Source organism: Vulpes vulpes, chromosome 6 (assembly GCF_048418805.1).
Source record: "Vulpes vulpes isolate BD-2025 chromosome 6, VulVul3, whole genome shotgun sequence".
Taxonomy (NCBI): domain Eukaryota; kingdom Metazoa; phylum Chordata; class Mammalia; order Carnivora; family Canidae; genus Vulpes; species Vulpes vulpes.
In genome coordinates, this window is record NC_132785.1 from 120212429 (window position 1) to 120235340 (window position 22912).

Below are 22912 nucleotides of genomic sequence, written 5' to 3' on the forward strand. Positions count from 1 at the left end.
ACAGTCAAACCAGCTTTGGTTCCCTATTATTTCCATTTCTTCTTTGTTAAGTGTTACCTGTATTTCTGATGCAGTAAGGCCACTTTTTGGGTTGCTTCTTCCAATACTTTTTCATCTTGTAACCACCCCTGAAGAAAACACACAGCAGTAAGTAGGTAAACAAGCCAAGGAAATTTCCTAGGAAGAATTACTGCTACTGACTATTAGTGGCTCTTGTCAGTATTGGGCAATGAATTCAGACTAGTATCAGTATGGGGGTGATGTGTTTTTAAGTCTGTGATCATGATGTTGCTAAGGAATGAAGTGGCTTCTGCTCAGAAGACAAAACACCTTCCCTGCCTTCTCAGTTCATCCTGGAGGGAGTTTCAGTTGAGTTCTTTCAGGCTGGTATAACACCCACCACCCAATTGTGAGCCCAGCACAACATCCTGGCATTCCTTGACTGGCCGTATAGACACTCAGAAGAGCATCTTACATACCACTTCCCTTTGTTGTTCCAATGCAGTTCTCCTCCTGTCAATTACACCAGTAGTGACTTTAAAAAGTAGACAGCAGTGTCTTCTCGCCACTACCTTTACACTGCTGCTGAGAAGCCAAACTCCTTCCCACATAACTGTGAGGTTTTGAGCCTTCGGTTAAAAGCCAAACCTCTGTGTGGTTCTTCAGAAGCTGGGAGTGAATCCCTCTCTTAGACTCACACCCAAACACAAAACAAATCTCTCTAGCGTAGCCCAGTGACTGCATACCCTTTGGTTTCTTTTTTTTTTTTTTTTTTTTAAGATTTTATTTATTTATTCATGACAGACACAGAGGGAGAGAGAGACAGAGACAAGGGAGAGGGAGAAGCAGGCTCCATGCAGGGAGCCTGACAGGGGACTCAATCCTGGGTCTCCAGGATCACACCCTGGGCTGAAGGCGGCGCTAAACAGATGCCACGGGGCTTGCCCCACCCTTTGGTTTCTGTGGGTTTACAAAGACCAGTGAGACTACAACAAGGGAAGCATTTACACTTGAGTTGTTTGTAAGAGGCAACTGACTTTTTTTTAACACTATTCCAGCCTCGTAAGTCTACCACATGGACTTCATTTCAGGGATTATGAAGGATATGGAAATAAACTATTTATAAAAAGCCCAATGTCAAAAGAAGTTCTTACCACAGGAAACAAGGCAAATTTCTGAAGAAAGTCTTGGGACTCATACTGATCAAAGTCACCAAAATCAGCTGTACAAAATGACAAATATTCATGTCAATTATATTTAATTTTCAGAGGAAAACATGCACAATTAAATTCAATATGCAATATATAGATGGTATGCTTAAGATTTATAAGTTAAACATGCCTTAGAGCTATAAAGTGTGTATTTTAAAAAGTTTTTAAAAGAATATTAGATACGTTCGTGTGTCTTGACTTGGAAAAATACCTACTAATAAAGAGAAAAAATAAGTTACAAACTATGTGTACTATGATCTCATTTCTATAATTAACAAAGAAACAGAAACTACTCTGTAATCATATGTGCTTACTTATGTACAGGAAGATGTCAGGAAGAAACCAAACTGTTCATAGCAGTGATCACCTCTAGGGAATGGAATCAGATCAACCTGAAGATGTTATACCAAGATGTACTTGTTTAGAAATTTTTCATTGTTTAAGAAAAAAGTTCAGCAAAGCCAAAGATGACATTTAGGAAGATTCAAAGAACCTTGAAAAGGTACTTTGAAATGTGGTTCCATGTATATGGAGCATGTTTGTCTAGAAATTATGTATGTCTCCATGCCTACTAATATCTGAAGGAACTTTATTAATGATTCTTCTGATTAAGTCTCAGTTTCCAAGGTTAAATGCCAGTTATTATTTGAAATAATGCCCGATCAGAAGTCTTCCCAACATATATACATACCTATAAATACACACTGATTAGATGTGAAAAATAACAGAACCAAAGAATTCAAAAATATTCGTGAAATGCAAAACTTAATCTACTATGATTGACACTGCTCTATAATTCAGGACAACTGCATAAGAAAACAAATAAATGATGTATGCTTAAAATATAAGTGAAACAATGACACCTGGGTGGCGTGGTGAGCTCTTGATTTTGGCTCAGATCATGATCTCAGGGTCCTGGGATAAAGCCCCACACCAGGCTTCACGCTAAGCAGAGAGTTTGCTTGAGGATTCTCTCCCCCTATCTCAGCCCCTCTCCCCTTATCTCCCCCTAAATAAATAAATAAATGTTTAAAGGAAAAAAAAAGTGTAAGTGAACATAACTTCATCAACCTCATCGTTTGGCTGATCTTTCTTCCTACAATATTAGCTAGCTACAGATCAAGTCCTTGAACTAGAGGAATACACAGCATTATCAAGTGCTTTGTGTACATGTGTGACTGTGTATGGATTTTCTGTAGTTTTAGCCTGTGTGCTTTGTTGACATATGTTAACATGCTTAATCTTCCAGAAGTTTCTTATGTCATGGAAATAATCCAAATTCATTTTTTCCTGCAAGAAAACTAATTTCACTAACATATAAACACTACTAAAGGAAGTCAGTAACTTTAAGAACCCCTTGCTGTTTTCGTTCTAATACACACATTCTTTTTAAAAATTTTATTTATCCATTTGAGGGAGAGAGAGCAAGGTAAGGAGAGAGCACAAACAGCAGGGAGGGGCTGAGGGAAAGGGAGAAGCAGACTTCCTGCTGAGCAAGGACCCAGATAGGAGCTCAATCTCCCAGGACTCCAGGATCATGACCTGAGCTGAAGGCAGACACTTAACCAACTGAGGCCCCCCAGGACCTCCAACACACACATTTTTTTTAAAGATCTTTATTTTTTTAAGTAATGTCCACACCCAACATGGGGCTCGAACGTAAAGATGAAGTGTTGAAGTTCCACTGACTGAGCCAGCCAGGCACCCTTGCTGTAATACACATGTTAATCTGATATATGTATTACATTATCAATTGCCATTATTTACCTTGAACAGCTAAGCCTGCTAGCTGAATTGCTTGTTCTAATGTACAAGGAATGTTTCCTTCCAAGATATCTTTCTTCAGCTGCAGATAATACTGATACCTATAAAAAATGTCAATTTTAAAAAGTCAATATTAATATTACCTCCAATGGAGATGCAATGCATTTTACAGTACTTTGGTAGAGGAGCATAAACTAGTCAAAGACAACCTTAACCCCAGATGGTTTCAAAAAATGACAATGTCCTTGACCATATTTATGCTTACACACACACACACACACACACACACACACAACACACACACACCAACGTAATCAATTTGTTGAACCCCTTATCCTTAACTGTAGTTATTTCAAAGCTACAACGACCTAGAAGACAACCCGTCACCTTTTAATGCCCTGTAAGACAGTTTCTTAGTTTTGTTCTGTTTAGCTAGAGAAATACAGAATCCATGGCCAATCTCTACTTTAAAAACTCTGACTAGTAACCTGGTAATATAAGACTCTGGTAGAAGTTACTTACTCTGATGGAAGTTCCCTAGTCCTAGAAAGTAAAGCCAAGTGAAAATGCTTCCTGATATTTCAGACCAGGCTTCTATTAGCAATTTTTAAATGAAATATCCAAAAGGGTAGCTGCTATGATGCTTTCTTAATATTCTTTTAATATGGGTTTACTTCTGTTTACACTTTCAACATCCAAAGCATCAGTTACCAGCATAAGCTTTAATCAAGCAGATCTAGTTAAATTCCAGCTCCCCAACGTAGCATTTTTTAAATGAACGTGGGCAAATCATAATCTGCGGCTTTAGATGATCACCAGTAAAAGAAGGTATAATCACCCCTTCAAAAGGTAAAACATATTAAGCCAGTCAGCACTGTTTCATCTGTATCCCTACTCCATTTTGACAAAGCTCTATAGGCGAAGATCTATGCTGCCTTCCTTTTATTTATTCATTTAACTGGTAATGACTGGGGCCTACTAAGCACCAATCATTGTTCAGATGCTGGGGGTACAACCAACTCTCTGTAAAACAGTTTATAGGGGATCCCTGGGTGGCGCAGCGGTTCGGCGCCTGCCTTTGGCCCAGGGCGCGATCCTGGAGACCCGGGATCGAATCCCACATCGGGCTCCCGGTGCATGGAGCCTGCTTCTCCCTCTGCCTGTGTCTCTTCCTCTCTCTCTCTCTGTGACTATCATAAATAAATAATAATAAAAAAAAAAAATTTAAAACAGTTTATAGAGCCATCTTGAATCCAGGGATCTCTTCCAGGTTTGGCCTTTGTAAAGTACAACTTATTCAGTTTGTATTTGAACTCCCCTCAGAGCCCACCCCTTTAATCATTTTATATGTTTCCTAACATCATCCTGTTTTATTTTAGCTCACTACGAGGCTTTCATTCTTTCTTACCAAAAAACCTGACCAAAACTCCATCCATTCAGATAAGAATTTAGTTCCAACTTAACCCCTTCCACCTGCTAGTAGCAGAACTGATAATTTCCCTCAATTGACAAATAGAATGCTGGTAGCTCTGGGATCTTGTCAAAGAAGAAAACCTCACACCTTCTACTGGCAGCTCCTTTCAGAAACCTATTTAAAGAAGATTGTTTTTAGAGAAGTCTATCTCTTGAACATGCCATCCACACACTCTACTCTAAATACTCTAGGTTCTTTCCTTTAGCCAAATCACTGGGAAAGCAATATACTTGGACCAAATTAACTTAGTCTTCCACAAAAATGTGGTTTTTTGCCTCGTGTTACAATTTTCTATTCTAAGAGTTGATGCCTCCACAGTCACTCTAAATTGTTCCTTGCTGGCTCAATGTCTTTTACATAACATCCCACCTGAAAATTTCCTTTTACATGATACACCAAGAAAATCTGTCATGTTTGCAAGCTGACATGCTTTTTATTAGATAATCGATGATGGGACTCAGAATATCCCTTCTTTTGCCTCAACTGCCATGAAGCTCAGAGCTAAAATCCAGGCACACGTACACTGCTTCCCCTCTTATTACCCTCTTAACCACCTGCTCCACAGTATACAGCAGCTACCCCATAAAGATGAGGTGCTGCAGCTGAGATTAAGCAATATGCTCAAATCCACAAAGGCAGGCTGAGCAGGAGTTTGAATCCAGGTCAGGATGACCTCACAGTGCATGTTTTTAACTGTCAAAATCTCCAGTTAAGAGGACTTTTCTAGTATTTTGTCCTATTTCTTTAGTTTTTTAAAATCCTAGAGTCCATATGAATATAAATGGTTGAGACCAAGGACTCAGGAGTCAGCCTGCTTGAGTTGAAATCCCAGTTCCACGTCATACTGGCAGTATGACCTTAGGCAAGATATTTATCCTTTCTGTATCTTGGTATTCTCAACTACAAAATGGAAAATAATACCTACTTTGTAGGATTTGTTATGAGGATTAAGGAATGATTGAGTATAAAGTGCTTGGAACTGTGCCTGACAAATACTAAAAGAGGGAAATGGTTGCTTTTATTATTATCTTTCATTATATTGTCCCTAATACTTTAATGGAAGCAAGCAGGATGTGAGTATATGTATGTGTATACATATGCATATATATGTACATACGTTTACATACATGTATGTGTGTATATATGTATATGTGTATGTATATATTTAAGTATTTACTTAAAAGGAAAAGATCAAGAAATTTTACTTAAAGGGTATTACCACTTTCTGTTAACACTTTTTGCTAAAACTATAATATGCCGATGAGGCTAAGGATGGTTTACAAATATGTTTTTTCAGTGTTTGTTACAAAAAGAATAATTTTTTAAAATGCAGTAATAAAATGTAACATGTAAATTTTCATTCCTTACAAACAGTTCTGAATTCAAGAAACTGCACATCTTAATTCTAAATAACCATTCCAGGGCAGCCCGGGTGGCTCAGCAGTTTAGCACCGCCTTCAGCCCAGGGTGTGATGCTGGAGACCTGGGATCGAGTCCCACGTCAGGCTCCCTGCATGAAGCCTGCTTCTCCCTCTGCCTGTGTCTCTCATGAATAAATAAATAAAATCTTAAAAAAAAAACAAAACTAAATAGATTTTTAAAATCTAAATCTTATACCAATTTATCAATTTTCTAATATAAAATATTTAACAAAGAAATATTACATTAAATAATTAAAATAAATTAGGTTGCCTCATTTGGCCCAACAGAAATTTCAAATAATATATAAAGACGTATACTATTTTTCCTTCATTTATTTTTCTTAGGCTAGTATCAGAAGGCCACTGTGGAAGGATTGGCATTTTTATTTTTTAAGTTTTATTACGGAACTTTTGAAACATATAGAGAACAAGTCCAGGGAACCCACACATCCATATCATGAAGCCTCAGTCATCAACTTGATCCATCCCATTTCCTTGACTCTCTCCCCTTTCCCACCCAACTGCTTTAGATCAAATCCCAGATATCGTATCACAGCACCTACAAATACTTTAGTGTATATCCCTATAAGGTCAGCTTAACACACACACAATTTTTAACACACCCAACAAAATGAGCAATAATTCCCTAATGTTACCCAATACCTGGTCCATGTACAATTTTTGTGATTGCCTCAACAATGTATTTTTTTGAAAATCTTTATTTATTTATTTTTAAAGAACTTACTCATTTATTTGAAAGAGAGAAAGAGAAAGAAAGCACGAGGGTGGGGAGGAGCAAAAGGAGAGGGAGAGGGAGAAGCAGACTCCCAACTCAGCAAGGATCCTAACATGGGGCTCAATCCCAGGACTCTGGGATCATGACACCTGAGCCAAAGGCAGACGCATAGCTAAGTAAGCCACCCAGGCACCCCTAAAGATTTTATTTTTAAATAATCTCTACCCTCAATGTGGGGCTTGAACTCACAACCCCAAGATCAGGAGTCACATGCTCTACCAACTGAGCCAGTCAGGCATCCTTCAAAAATGTATCTTTACAGTTTTTTGGTTTTTTTTTTTAAATCAGGATCTAGGGGCACCTGGGTGGCTCAGTCTCTTAAACATCTGTCTCTGGCTCAGGTCATGATCTGAGGGTCCTGAGATTGAGCCCCACATCAGGGTTCCTGCTCAGTGGGGAGTGTACTTCTCCATCTCCCTACCACTCCCTCTGCTTGTGCTCTCTCCCTTTCTCTCTGTCAAATAAAATCTTACAAAAATAAATAAATAAATATCAGGATCTAAAGAATGTCCACAGATCACATTTGACTGACATTCATGTCTCAATTTTAAAAAGAAAAATTTATTTAAATGTTGTAAAATAAATAAATAAATAAATAAATAAATAAATAAATAAATAAATAAAATGTCATTATGAGCCACATAGAATTTCCTATATTCTGGATTTGTCTGATTGCACTCTAGTACGGTCACTTAACATGTCCATCTACTCTTCAATTTTTCCTGTGAACAGTTAGGTTTAGGGTAGTGTTGTCCAACAGAACTTTCTGCAGTGATAATGATAAAAAGGATGCCTATCTATGCTGTCGAATACAGTAGCCATCAGCCTCCTGTGGCTACTGAGTACTTAAAATGTGACTAGTGTGACTGAGAAACTAAGAAAGGCCTCTTAAAGGAAGGTGACGGAGAGTAAAATCAGTTTTACCCTTTTGCTGCCTGGAATACGAATGTGATAGTCAGAACTTCTCCAGAATTTTTTGACGAGATTCCCTAGTGAATGGAAAGAACATGCTGAAGAGGGTAGACAGTGAGAAAGAGTATGGGTCCCTGAAGACTTTGTGGGGCAGTATAAGCTCTGCAAAGCTGACCTCTGGACTTCCCTTAAGAAATAAAAGATATTCAGGGTTCTGTGTTACATGTAGCCAAACTTAATCCCTACTGGTACAACTGCTCTGTCGGGTTCTCTCTCTTTTTTTTTTTAAGATTTATTTATTTATTATTTATGACAGACAGAGAGAGAAAGAGAAAGAAAGAGAGAAAGGCAGAGACACAGGAGGAGGGAGAAGTAGGCTCCATGCCAGGGGCCTGATGCGGGACTCAATCCCGGACTCCAGGATCACGCCCTGGGCCAAAGGCAGGCGCCAAACCGCTGAGCCATTCAGGGATCCCCCTCTGTCGGGTTCTCTTTATCTAATCAACGCGCAACCCTACTGACTGCATCTACCAGGCCCCTTCTCCCTCAGTCCTTCCTATGGCTAATGCCTTTGTTCAGGTCCACGTTCTAGACTAATGTCTACATTATGGCCTATCCATCCCGAACTGGTCTCCTAACCAGATAGTCTTGCCACCCCTAAGCTGCCTTCCATGATGGCTGAAGTTGGTAAAATACAAATGTCATCCATCCATTCCTTTAAAATTCGAAAATGTCTTTCCCCAAGAAGTCATTATACCATGATTTTATGACTAGGACATTCCTATTTTTCAAATCTCCTCTCCTTTCTGTAGGGAATACCTGAAATTTTCTGAAAACATCAGTGACTTTCAATCTCTCTCCTGCACAAGCTATTCCCTCTAACTAGAAAATTCTTTCTAGGGGCTTCCTGGGTGGCTCAGCGGTTTAGCACCTGCCTTCGACCCAGGGTGTGATCCTGGAATCTAGGGATCAAGTCCCACATCAGGCTCCCTGCATGGAGCCTGCTTCTCCCTCTGTCTCTCTCTCATGAATAAATAAAATCTTAGAAAAAGAAAAGAAAAGAAAGAAAAGAAAAGAAAAGAAAAGAAAATTCTTTCTAAAATCTGAATGAAAATTCAACTTTTTTACCTTCCCTGTTCTAGTTCCTCCACGCCCCACCCCTAGGAATCTAGTGTGTTAACTTAAGCATTTATCATCATAATATACTGTAATTGTTTATTTACATAGCCTTTCAGGTCCCCCGGATTCTGAGTAACTCCTCTAGGGTAGGATTAAAGCCTATTCACTTGTAGATCCATCTCCCACAGTAACCAATATAGTTCTTATGTGGTAGCATTATACCTTCAGTGAATGTTTAAATAAGTCGTGTTGCTATTTTTCCTTCTGGGTTCTACTTCTCTTGTCAGTTTTAAGATCAGTTTTTATCGTAGATCAGTTTTACAGTCGGTGCCTATTTACCCTACTACCTGATTCTCGCATCTTTGGTTTTCTATCTTCTTCCAAGAGTTAACTGGCAAACTCAGTACTCAAAAAGAACATTACACAAACACAGGGCACTACCAGGTTCTTACTATCTCCAGGGCACTGTGTAAGATACTGTGCAAAAGGTAAAGCTAAAGAAAACATAGGTTTAAAATCCAAGAAAAAGATAAGATATGTACACAAAATAACTATCATGAAAGGTTGTAACACCTTCCATATTAACACAAGTACAAGCAAACTGTAGGCTGGTCTGGGGAAGGCAAAGCTCATTCCAGCCCAGGGATCACACACACTGTGTGGAGGAGGTGCCTTCTGAACTTACATTCAGAAGATGAATAGGATTCCAGTACCTAAGAAAGCTCTAGGACTCAAAGATGAAAAGGCCTGCGGCACATTCAGGGCGCTGGAAGTAGTCCAGCTTGGCTGAAAAGTAATGTTAAATAGGATTCAAAAGATAAGGTAGTGGTGGATTTGGGATAACTTGAAAGGCAGACTCACCCACGGATTCAGATTTTATTCCTTACTTTATTCCTTGTTTTTCATTTTGTCTTCAAGGGAAAAAAAATACCCTCATTTAGTTCCTCTACCCTGCCACTTAATAAGATCTTCCCTTTCCTCTAAGTGCACTTACTGGCCCCCTCTTCTATCCCAGATGTACTCACCTTCCCAACTATCTACAGGATATAGATCCCTAAGAACCTTTCTGCACGGTTCACCGATATAGGAATACAGACCCTGCGCCTTTTTAAAATCTCCTCTCTCCTTTTGGTGTTACAAAGGTCACAAACAAACCAATAAAAACTGTGAAGAAGACATAACTACAAGACGAGTTCACAGTCAGGAGAAAAACATCATCTTCACCTGTCATCACTCTTTCGTGCCTAGTGAAACCGTAACTCAGGCAACATGCAGGAAAATACTATGATGAGTGACGAGCCAGAACCTCCAGGTGATAATGTGGCTCTATTTGTGTGCAGGAGCCTTGCCTCCTGACTTTAACCTCCGAGTTGCTTTCTTAGCCTTGTGAGATTATTTCCTAAACAACAAAGGGCATGTGATTTCTTACCTGGTAATCTCCTGTTGCAGTTGGGACACTGAAGGCACGTAAAATACCACTCCAAAATAGACAGTAGGTTCCGAGGCATATTTATCCAGCTGCTTCTTGAGAGGTTTCTCCAAATCCACCCACCGGCGCTGATTTTGCTTGTTGTGGTACCAGAGGCTGAAATAAGTGATCTAGAAAGAAGGAAAGTCACTGAAAGAGGCAGAAATGTTTAAGGGGGTATCTGGCCTTCTAATTGTTCTAACCCACGACCTGGGACCAAGTGACAGCAGCCTCTTACTGCTTCTCTTCTCAAAAAGCAACAATAACAAAACCTGAAGAAAAGAACAGAGGCAAGACCTCTCTCTATATATATAGATCTAGGTACTCACATGCAGGAAAAAGAGGCAACAAAGCAACTACTCTTGCAGACTGTTTCTTGAATGCTGCACAGAAAAATGCATTCACAGCCTCAACATCAGAATGTATCAGATGTTGTTATACCACTTTAGAGAGTTTTTAACAACAACAACAAAAAACCATCTACTGAACAAATGTTTAGTTTTAAAATTATCAAAATACTAAATTTATAATTGATATTTTTAAACATATAATTGGGGTTATACTTAAAATACTAATTAAATGGTGTTAATACAACTTTTCACTACTCTTGAATTCGGCTTCTATAAATAATTTCATGTAAATATTGTAAATTCCAGAAATACAGGTGCAACTGCAACTCTTCTTTGCCCCCAAAAGTTTATTAGATACAACTTTTTTTTTTTTTAAGATTTATTTATTTCTATTTATTCATGATAGACAGAGAGAGAGTGAGGGGCAGAGACACAGGAGGAGGGAGAAGCAGGCTCCATGCCAGGAGCCCGACGCGGGACTCCAGGATCACGCCCTGGGCCAAAGGCAGGCGCTAAACCGCTGAGCCACCCAGGGATCCCCTAGATACAACTTTAATTGCAATCATAATACTATGGAGCATGGACATAAATTTTCACATACATACACATGTACAAAAACCCACATATTAAGCAATAAGATAACTTAAGTATATTTCTAGAAAGTTTAAAAAACTGCCCAGATATTAGCATTTAGATCTCACTTGCTGTGTAATGAAACCGTTCAGGTAAATCGATACTAGCTCTGGGCCTGGTCACCCTGAAAGGTTATTAATGCACTTAAGCACTGAAATGACAGTCTTGGGCCATTGCTAATATTTACCTCAAAATCAGTTTACAGATCAAGGCAACTGGAAAAATTCCTTGCTTTGTTCTAGACTCTAGAGTAACACTGCAGAAAAGAAATTTCTACGATGATGGAAATATTCTATCTCTGATATAGCAGCCATGGCTGCATGTGGCTATCAGGCACCTAGAATGTGGTTTAGTGTAGCCAAGGAACTAAATTTTTAATGTTATTTAACTTTAATTGACTTAAATTAAATAGCTGCAAGCGTCTAGTGGCACTGTAATGGAAAATACAGCTTTAGCACAATAATAAAACGAGAAATAGTAATATTCAAGCTATTTCTTTAACTCGTAATCTTTATTCAAATAAAACATGAATTTTAATTTACAAAGAAAAAGAGTAATTATACAAACATGCCCTTAATATTCATTTTACCTTACAATTTTTTTACAAGGGAATAAATACAACAAAAGTGAAGAATGTGTCCATTTCCCCTTTATAACCAAACAGAATGGTGCAGGAATTCAGTAAATTCTGTTAAAAGAATGAATATTCTCTTGCTTCTTCTTAGTGACGACCCAAGCCATCACATATGAACGAAATATTTGAACATTTACTATATACCAATGCAGTACTCGTTTCCCAGGACTCCAGGATCACGACCTGAGCCAAAGGCAGATGCTCAACTGAGCCACCCAGGTGCCCCTCAAGTTCTATTCTCTGAAGTAGGTTAACCTAGCCAAAACCAAGTTTATACATGGCTAAATGCCTCCAAAGAAATATTATATTTCTAAAATTGCTACTAGAAATATTTGCATACATATGGGTAACTAAAATCTCCTAACACCATAATGCTTAAATTCAATGCTTCCATAGAATTTCTACACATACATAATGAAATTATAACATCTGGGCAGCCCCGGGGGCTCAGCGGTTTAGTACCGCCTTCAGCCCAGGGCATGATTCTGGAGACGGGGAATCAAGTCCCACATTGGGCTCCCTGCAAGGAGTCTGCTTCTCTTTCTGCCTATGTCTCTGCCTCTCTCTCTCTCTCTCTCTCTCTGTGTGTGTCTCATGAATAAATAAAAATCTTAAAAAAAAAAAAAAAAGAAATAACATCTGCATGAAATTTGATGCTATAATATAGTTTGTTTCTAAAATGGATAGGTAGAGTTTGAGCAAAAATGTTGTGATTAAATTCTCATCAGGCATAGAATTTTCTGTACAAGTCCATTTTGGGGGCTTTGTCTCAGATAACAATCTTGAGCATCTGGATAATTAACTTTCCAAAATAATTTAAAATTCATCCAAAAAACAGTGTGTGGGGGGGAGGGGGGATCAAAGACGACAAGAGAATACTCTCTACCTCATCTATAGGCCAGCATTATTCTGATAGCCCAAACAGACAAAAGACACCATCAGAAAACTATAGACTAATATAATATCTTTTATAGATATAGATGCAATAGTTGCAGACTGAATCCAACAGCATATCAAAAGAATCATACACCATGAGCAGGTGGGATTTATACCAGAAATGCAAGAGAGGTTCAATATACAAAAGAATCAATGTAGGCACTTGACGGGATGAGCACTGGGTGTTTTTCTGTATGTTGGTAAATTGAACACCAATAAAAATTAATTAAAAAAAAAAAAAATCAATGTAGGGCAGCCCCGGTGGCGCAGCGGTTTGGCGCCGCCTGCAGCCTGGGGCGTAATCCTGGAGACCCTGGATGAGTCCCGAATCAGGGTCTCTGCATGGAGCCTGCTTCTCCCTCTGCCTGTGTCTCTGCCTCTCATTCTCTCTCTGTGTCTCTATAAATAAATAAACAAAATCTTAAAAAAAAAAAATCAATGTAACATATTGTTAGTATGAAGAAAATACATAATCCTCTGAACTAACAGAAAAAACATTTGATAAAATTTAACACCCTTTTATGGGACGCCTGGGTGGCTTGGTGGTTGAGTGCTTGCCGTCAGCTCAGGGCATGATCCCAGAGTACCAGGATCGAGTTCCGCATCTGGCTCCCTGCATGAAGCCTGCTTCTCCCTCTGCCTGTGTCCCTGCCTCTCTGTGTGTCTTTCATGAATAAATAAAATCTTAAAAAAAAAAAAAATTTACACCTTCTTTTGGTAAAAATACTCAGAAATCCAGTAATACAAAAGAACTTCACAACATCAGTGTGGAGGTTCCTCAAAGAGTTATAAATAGACCTGCCCTACGACCCAGCAATTGCACTGTTGGGGATTTACCCCAAAGATACAGATGCAATGAAACGCCAGGACACCTGCACCCCGATGTTTACAGCAGCAATGTCCACAATAGCCAAACTATGGAAGGAGCCTCGGTGTCCATCGAAAGATGAATGGATAAAGAAGATGTGGTTTATGTATACAATGGAATATTACTCAGCCATTAGAAACGACAAATACCCACCATCTGCTTCAACATGGATGGAACTGGAGGGTATTATGCTAAGTGAAATAAGTCAATCGGAGAAGGACAAACATTACATGTTCTCATTCATTTGGGGAATATAAATAATAGTGAAAGGGAATATAAGGGAAGGGAGAAGAAATGTGTGGGAAATATCAGAAAGGGAGACAGAGCATAAAGAGTCCTAACTCTGGGAAAAGAACTAGGGGTGGTGGAAAGGGAGGAGGGCGGGGGGTGGGGGTGAATGGGGGACGGGCACTGAGGGGGGCACTTGACGGGATGAGCACTGGGTGTTATTCTGTATGTTGGTAAATTGAACACCAATAAAAAATAAATTTATTAAAAAGAAAAAAAAAAGAACTTCACAACATCAAAAGCATTTATAAAGAACCCACAGCTAACATCCTCAATAGTGAAAGACTGAAAGTTTTCCCCCTAAGATCAGGAACAAGACAAGTATGCCCATGTTCACCACTGTATTCAATACTGTACTGGAAATTCTAGCCAGAGCAATTAAGTAAGAAAATGAAATAAAGGCATCTGAATTGGAAAGGAAGAAGTAAAACTATCTCCATGCACATGAAACATGATCCTATACATTTTTTTAAACTCCCCGAAAGACCCTCACACACACAAAAAAAAAGACTAGCACTAATAATCTCAGCAAAGTTGTAGGGTTCAAGATCAGCATGCACATATCAGTACAGATTCTGCACACCAGGAATTGGAAATTTAAAAAGGAATTCAAAAAACAATTTCATATAAAATAGCATCCAAAAGAATTCAAAATCTAGAAATAAATTTAACCAGTGAGGTGAAAAAACTTGTATACTGAACATTACAAAACATGACTGAAAGAAAATTAGTATTTTTCTAAGTAGGCTCCATGTCCAACTTGGAGCTTGAACTTATGACCCTAAGACCAAAAGTCACATGCTCTACTGACTAAGCCAGCCAAGTGCCTCTTCACTGTTGAAAAAAATTAAATGAGGGACGCCTCTGTGGTTCAGTGGTTGAGTGTCTGGCTTTGGCTCAGGGAATGATCCCGGAGTACCAGGATCAAGTCCAACATCAGGCTTCCTCCATGGAGCCTGCTTCTCCCTCTGCCTATGTCTCTGCCTCTCTATGTCTTTCATGAATGAATAAAAAAAAATAAATGAAAAGACCACCTGGGCTTATAAATTAGAACACTTAATATTGTAAGACGGCAAAACTATCCAAAGTGATCTACAGATTCAAATGCTATCCCTATTCTTTATTCAGAGAAAGCTAATTCTTGAGTATATACGGAATTAAAGGGGTCTTTTTTTTTTTAAGATACTATTTATTCAAGAGAGACACACAGAAAGAGGCAAAGAAATAGGCAGAGAGGGGATCCCTGGGTGGCGCAGCGGTTTAGCACCTGCCTTTGGCCCAGGGCGCGATCCTGGAGACCCGGGATCGAATCCCACATCGGGCTCCCGGTGCATGGAGCCTGGGTCTCTGCCTCTCTCTCTCTCTCTCTGTGACTATCATAAATAAATAAATGAATGAATGAATGAATAGATAGATAAATAAATAAATAAAAAAGAAATAGGCAGAGAGAGAAGCAGACTCCATGCAGAAGCTCGATGTGGAACTCGATCCCATGACTTTGGGATCACACCCTGAGCCAAAGGCAGACATTCAACTGCTGAGCCACCCAGGTACCCGGCAAGGGGCCTTGAGTAGCCAAAACAATAATGAAAAAGAAAAAAGCTGAAGGACTCATACTTTTTACTTTTTTTCTTTTTCTTTTTTTACTTTCTGATTTTAAAACTTACTACAGGGTATCCCTGGGTGGCTCAGCAGTTTGGCGCCTGCCTTCGGCCCACGGCATGATCCTGGAGTGCTGGGATCAAGTCCCACATCGGGCTCCCTGCATGGAGCCTGCTTTTCCCTCTGCCTGTGTCTCTGCCTCTATCTCTGTCTCTCATGAATAAATAAATAAAATCTTAAAAAAAAAAAAAACACTACAAGCTACCTTAATCAAAATAATAAGGTTACTACCCTAAGATCTATAAAGAACTTATTAAACTCAACAGTAAAAGAAACAAACAATCCAATCATGAAATGGGCAAAAGACATGAACAGAAATTTCACAGAGGAAGACATAGACATGGCCAACAAGCACATGAGAAAATGCTCCGCATCACTTGCCATCAGGGAAATACAAATCAAAACCACTATGAAAAAAAAAAATGAAAAAAAGAAAACAAACAAACAAAACCACTATGAGATACCACCTTATACCAGTGAGAATAGTGAAAATTAACAAGACAGGAAACAACAAATGTTGGAGAGAATGTGGAGAAAGGGGAACCCTCTTGCACTGCTGGTGGGAATGTGAACTGGTGCCGCCACTCTGGAAAATTGTGTGGAGGTTCCTCAAAGAATTAAAAATAGAACTGCCCTATGACCCAGCAATTGCATTGCTGGGGATTTACCCCAAAGATACAGATGCAGTGAAACAGCAGGACACCTGCACCCCGATGTTGATAGCAGCAATGTCCAAAATAGCTAAACTGTGGAAGGAGCCCCGGTGTCCATCGAAAGACGAATGGATAAAGAAGATATGGTCTATATATGATGGAATATTACTCAGCCATTAGAAACGACAAATACCCACCATTTGCTTTGATGTGGATGGGACTGGAGGGTATTATGCTGAATGAAGTAAGTCAATTGGAGAAGGACAAACATTATATGGTCTCATTCATTTGGGGAATATAAAAAATAGTGAAAGGGATTATAGAGGAAAGGAGAGAAAATGAGTGGGAAATTTCAGTGAGGGTGCAGAACATGAGAGACTCCTAACTTGGGGAGATGAACAAGAGGTAGTGGAAAGAGAGGTGGGTGGGGGTTTGGGGTGACTGGGTGATGTGCATTGAGGGGGGCACTTGACGGGATGAGCACTGGGTGTTAATGCTATATGTTGGTAAACTGAACTACAATTAAAAAAGAAAAAAAGAGAAAAGGAAAAACAACAACAACAAAAAAAAATAGTGAGGTACTAGTATAAGAGAGACACATAGATAAATGTTATAAAATTGAGCCCACAAATAAACCTGTGCATCTATGGTCAACTGATTTTCAGCAAGAGTGCCAAACCATTTGGTGGAGAAAGAACAGTCTCTCAACAAATGGTTCTAAGACAAGTGAAGATCAACATGCAAAAGAAAAGGGGTGTTGGGTGGTTCAGTCAGTTGAATAGCCAACTCTTGATTTTGGCTTGGGTCACAGTCTTGGGGTGATGGGATTGAGCTCCGCATCGGGCTCCATGCTGGGAATGGAGCCTACTTGGGATTCTCTCCCTCTCTCTGTCCCTCTTCCACTCACATGCACGTGTTCTCTCTCTCTCTCAAAAAAAAAAAAAAAAAAAAAAGGCAAAAGAATGGAAGTTAGACCCTACTTCACAGAGTATATAAAAATTAATCAAACTGAATCAACAACCTAAATATAAGAACTAAATCGTAAAATTCTTTAGAACAGACATAAATCTTTATGACTTTGAATTTGGAAATGGATCTTTTTTTTTAAAGATTTTATTTATTTATTCATGAGAGACACAGAGACAGAAGCAGAGGAAGAAGCAGGCTCCCTGCAGGGAGCCCGAACAGAACTTGATCCCTGGGCCTCAGGATCACGACCTGAGCCAAAGGCAGATGCTCAACCACTAAGCCACCCAGGTACCCATGGAAATGGATTCTTAGGGTCGCTCGGGGGGCTCAGTTTAGCGCTGCCTTCAGCCCAAGGTATGATTCTGGAGACCTGGGATCAAGTTCCAGGTCAGGCTCCCTGCATGGAGCCTGCTTCTCCCTCTGCCTGTGTGTCTGCCTCTCTATGTGTCTGGTGTGAATAAATAAACAAAATCTTAAAAAAAAAAAAAAAAAGACTGGCATTAAAAATAGTTGTTTGCAGGGGACACTTGGGTAGTTCCATTAGTTAGGCAGCGGAGTCTTCTGATTTCAGCTCAAGTCACCATCTCAGGGTCCCAGGATTGAGCCCAGAGGCAGTCATTCCCCTCACCCCCACCACACCGACTCAACAGGGAGTCTAGTTGAGGATTTTCTCTTTGCCACCCCATCCCGGGCCCCCTGTTCCTGCTCCTTTTCTCTCCCCACCCCCAAATAAATAAATCTTTTTATTTTTTTAAGATTCTACTTATTTATTCATGAGAGACACAGAGAGAGAGCGAGAGAGGCAGAGACACAGGCAGAGGGAGGAGCAGGCTCCATGCAGGGAGCCAGAGGGGACTCGCAGAATCTGCCCCAGGCCGAAGGTGGCACTAAACCACCAAGCCACCAGGGCTGCCCAACAAATCTTTTTAAAACCAATTGTTTGAGCAACAGAATTAAGTCTTGGTTATTAGGCAAAGTTATGAAGATTGCTTCACCTCCCAAAAGTAATTACAAAAACAACTTATTGCATATACAAGTTCACAGTACTTTAGCCAATTTAATTGTGGTTTCATTATTTCACTTGTGAGTTCAACCACATTTTCCAAAACCAGGAAAAAGATTTCAACCTTTGGTACCTGTTTTAGTGCCTGCTGTTATTTAGATGTTCTCTAAGGGGCTATGCCTGCAATTCCTTTTTTTTTAAATTTATACAAAACATGTTTTATTTATAAAAAATAAGTTTGGAAACTGTCAATATATCTTGCACAATATTACTGTGTGGCTCAGTTTTTTTTTTTTTAATTCTTTTTATTGGAGTTCGATTTGCCAACATATAGCATTAACACCCAGTGCTCATCCCGTCAGGTGCCCCCCTCACTGCCTGCCACCCAGTCACCCCATCCTCCCACCCACCTCCCTTTCCACTATCCCTTGTTGGTTTCCCAGAGTTAGGAGTCTCTCATGTTCTGTCACCCTCATTGATATTTCCCACTCATTTTCTCTCCTTTCCCTATTTTTTATATTCCCCAAATGAATGAGACCATATAATGTTTGTCCTTCTCCGACTGATTTACTTCACTCAGCATAATACCCTCCAGTTCCATCCACGTCAAAGCAAATGGTGGGTATTTGTCATTTCTAACGGCTGAGTAATATTCCATTGTATATATAGACCACATCTTTATCCATTCGTCTTTCGATGGACACCGAGGCTCCTTCCACAGTTTGGCTATTGTGGACATAGCTGCTATCAACATCAGGGTGCAGGTGTCCTGCTGTTTCATTGCATCTGAATCTTTGGGGTAAATCCCCAACAGTGCAATTGCTGGGTCGTAGGACAGATCTATCTTTAACTCTTTGAGGAACTTCCACAGTTTTCCAGAGTGGCTGTACCAGTTCACATTCCCACCAACAGTGCAAGAGGGTTCCCCTTTCTCCACATCCTCTCCAACATTTGTTGTTTCCTGTCTTGTTCATTTTCACCGTTCTCACTGGTGTGAGGTGGTATCTCATTGTGGTTTTGATTTATATTTCCCTGATGTATGCCTGCAATTCCAATAGCAGCCACCAGCTCCTTGTAATGGCAAGAGCGCTGGCCTGCTGTCACAAGGCTCCGCCCCTCCTCTGCTCTGCCTGGGTCTGTTGCTTCACAGGGAAAAGAACCTGTAGCCTGCCTTCTTCAGAAAGTTGTGGTGAACTTTGTAAGTTATCACTGTGCTCGTAAGTTAAAAGCACTCTTGTTCGATTTGCTCTGAGTGCATTAACTTAGCAGTTAAGATCTCTCCAGGTGTGACTGAGAAAACAGAACAAAACTTGAGTCAAGCATGCTTCTTCCTTGAAAATATGACTGACCAGATAATGGTCAAATTTCTTTCCTTATTTTTTTTTTTAACATTTACTGATTTAAGAGAGAGAGAGAGAGAGAGAGCAAGCACAAGTGGAGGGAGTGGCTGAGGGAAAGGGAATCTTCAAGTCCACTCCCAGCTGAGCACAGAGCCCAAATGGGGGCTCCATCCCAGGACCCTGAGATCATGACCTGAGCCAAAGGCAGATGCTTAACTCACTAAGCCACCCAGGCGCCTTTCTTCCTTTATTTAAAGTCAGGATACAGTACAACCTTCTTTTAAAAGAGATAAAAACCTTAGTACAGACAGGCCCCATGTGCCTTAACTTCAACTATTATTACCAATTGTTTCTTGGTCTAGGATACTTTCCCAGAATCATGTGTCTTCTTTTGAGTCCAAATCTTCTGGGTTATGCATGTCCTGTCTTATTTACAGGCGTGGTTTTAACTATAATAAAAGTTTCCCCATAACCAGTCTTTAATTTTTGGCTTTTGGTTCATGCCTCCCACCACTCCTTATCTAACTTCCCAGTACCTTTCCCCGATAAGAGACTTTACCTCCACGTGGCTTCTCTTCCTCCACAGCTCTGTCTACTCTCACTAGTGACAAAGCAAGCCGACCTGACCTGCAGTTAAACTCACTCCAATAAAAGCCTCTAAACCACTGAATCTTCCAGCATTCTCTAGATCAATGCTCAATTATCACTAAACAGATTTTTTGTGAAACTTCTCCACTGTCAAGATACTTTTACACTCACCCTTTCCTATTTTGCTCTGAACATGTCAGTCATTTTCATCAAGTTATTCAATAATTTCTTCAGAGCTATTTAAAAGTTTTCACAGCTGCTCCCTAAAATGCGGATAACTGTGCCTGTGTAAAACTACAGTAAAAACAAAAGTTACACTTAAAAACTTGTCTTCTGGGGCACCTGGGTGGCTCAGGGGTTGAGCATCTGCCCTTGGCTCAGGTCCTGATCTCCGGGTCCTGGGTCCTGGGATCGAGTTCCACATCAGGCTCCCTGCAGGGAGCCTGCTTCTCCCTCTGCCTGTGTCTCTGCCTCTCTCTGTGTGTCTCTCACGAATAAATAAATAAATAAAATCTTTAAAAAAAGATAAAATATGGGCAGCCCCAGTGGCCCAGCGGTTTAGTGCCACCTTCAGCCCAGGGTGTGATCCTGGAGTCCCGGGATCAAGTCTCATGTCGGGCTCCCTGCATGCAGCCTGATTCTCCCTCTGCCTGTGTCTCTCTGCCTCTCTTGCTCTGTGTGTCTGTCATAAATAAATAAAAAATATTTTTTAAAAAAAAAGTTAAAATAAATAATTTGCCTTCTTTTCAGACACAATATGGCTGACTTCTTTAAATGAGCTAATATTTATTCAGAGAACAAGGTCTTTTGATAATTAAGCTTTTTGTTCAGAGGGACAGTTTACAAATTTTTGAGCTTGGGTAAAAGGTGTCCCCTCAAATCACAGTCATCTAAAGAGACATGATTATAAGCAGGTCCACATCTTGTCAGAATGTAAACCCTTTCCTAATCCCCAACTCATTTCTTGTCTAATTATTTTAAGAGTCTTTTAGTTGTGCTATTTTTAAAGCAGAGCAAAGGGACACACGATTTAGCTGGAGGGTTTTTTAAGCCACTGATGCATTCAGTTTGATAAAAGTTAATCCCATATAAAATTACAACTATAATTTTATCCTGATGCTTTTCTTAGACTAGGCATAAGTCGGAAGACTTTTCATCAGGAAAGTGATGAGAGGAGATAGCTCTAGATAAAACCTATCCGAGGCAGAGATCATCTAACAAGGGTAGTTACTAAGTATTAACCTAATTCAAGCCCAGAGCTTACCTCTACTCTGAGTGTGCCATAAATAATGAAGCATTCTATCTATTCCTTTTGACAGATAGCATTGTGGTCACAGTGCCTCAAGTAGATGGTGTTTTTTTCTCTACTCTGTTTAATTCTGATCCATTTTCTTCTGTCCTTGGTCAAATAATATACCATCTATCTTATTGTCAATGTGATAACACACAATATTATCTCTATACTCTAGCACATATGAGGACTGAGAAAATAACAATCAAAAAATATATTTTGGCAGTCTACACTCAAACTTTTATTATAACTGAAGTCCAAGTAACTGAACTCCTCAAATGGCCAGATTTTTGTTGTTGCTGTAACATCTAGCTTTTAGGAAAAGAGGCAAATGATAAGCCAATTTTAGGGATATACTGAAAGAAAAGTCCAAGGTGTGAAATGGAATCACTATTTACAGAGATAACGGTTCATATATTTTCTATTTACTATCCTGGAAAATAAGATGCTAAGGAGTATACAGTGATCCCCAAACACAGTAAGGTCGTTCTTCAAAAATATATCATACTGTGGGGCACCTGCCCAGTTCAGTCAGAAGAGTGTGTGACTCTAGATCTCAGGGTTTTGAGTTTGAGCCCCACATTGGGTGGAGAGATTACAAAAAAGTAAACAAGCAAACAAACTTTAAAAAAATATCTTATACTGTACTTTCTAAGAAAAACGGACTAATGCCTCAGATTCATCTATTTGTTCAATGAATACTGACAACACCTACTGTGTGTCAAACACTGTTGTGGGTGAGAAGGATATAGCACTGAACAAAAGAATATACTTCCTGGCCTCATGTGGCTTACATTCCAGTGGGGAGAGAAAGACAAGCAAAATATATGGGAGGCCAGATACTGATAAGTGGTATGGAGAAAGATATTCAATAAGAAGATTAAAACTATTACCAACATGTCTTTAGAGTAAATTAAGATTAAACAGGAATTTTTAGTATATACAAAATTTTACTACCCAAGAATGACAGAAATAACTGAGATGTTAACACAGTTTTAACAGAGGCAGAGTTGGTGTGCTCTATTCGTTTTTGTTTTTTTTTTTTTTTTTTTTTTTTTTAGATTTTATTTATTTATTCATGAGAGACACAGAGAGAGAGGCAGAGACACAGGCAGAGGGAGAAGCAGGCTCCCCGTGGGGAACCTGATATGGGACTCGATCCCAGGACTGTGGGATCAGAACCTGAGTGGAAGGCAGATGTTCAACTGCTGAGCCACCCAGGTGTCCCTGGTGTGCTCTATCCTTTACTACTATAGAAAAAAGTCATTTTGTTTAAAACCCACATAACTGATGGTAAACCAGAGTCCACCTTCACTTATTTTAGTTAACCAGTTTGTCATATTCTAGGACCATTTCTTATATCCCATTCCAACAAATGAATTAGATTAATTTCTCTTTCTAAATTTGGGACTTTTGGGCATATAACTTAATCCACAAATGCCTAGGTTTTAGGGGAATTGATAAATACTAGCAGTTCTCTTTTTATTAAGAAAGGTAAAAGACTAATTCAGCCCATATTCCAGTTTTTATAT

The 22912-nt window shown here is 39.5% G+C and overlaps 1 protein-coding gene across 1 annotated transcript in view; it reads right to left on the reverse strand.

Annotated features, from left to right (window-relative positions):
* Window positions 1–22912, reverse strand: part of PTPN21 (protein tyrosine phosphatase non-receptor type 21) — a 79346-nt gene that overhangs the window by 37251 nt on the left and 19183 nt on the right. The window contains exons 3-6 of the mRNA XM_072762198.1: window positions 10127–10296; window positions 2979–3076; window positions 1155–1222; window positions 58–128 (exon numbers count right to left, since the gene is read on the reverse strand). Of these exons, the coding sequence (XP_072618299.1) occupies window positions 58–128; window positions 1155–1222; window positions 2979–3076; window positions 10127–10296 (407 nt within the window). The remainder of the gene's footprint in view (window positions 1–57; window positions 129–1154; window positions 1223–2978; window positions 3077–10126; window positions 10297–22912) is intronic.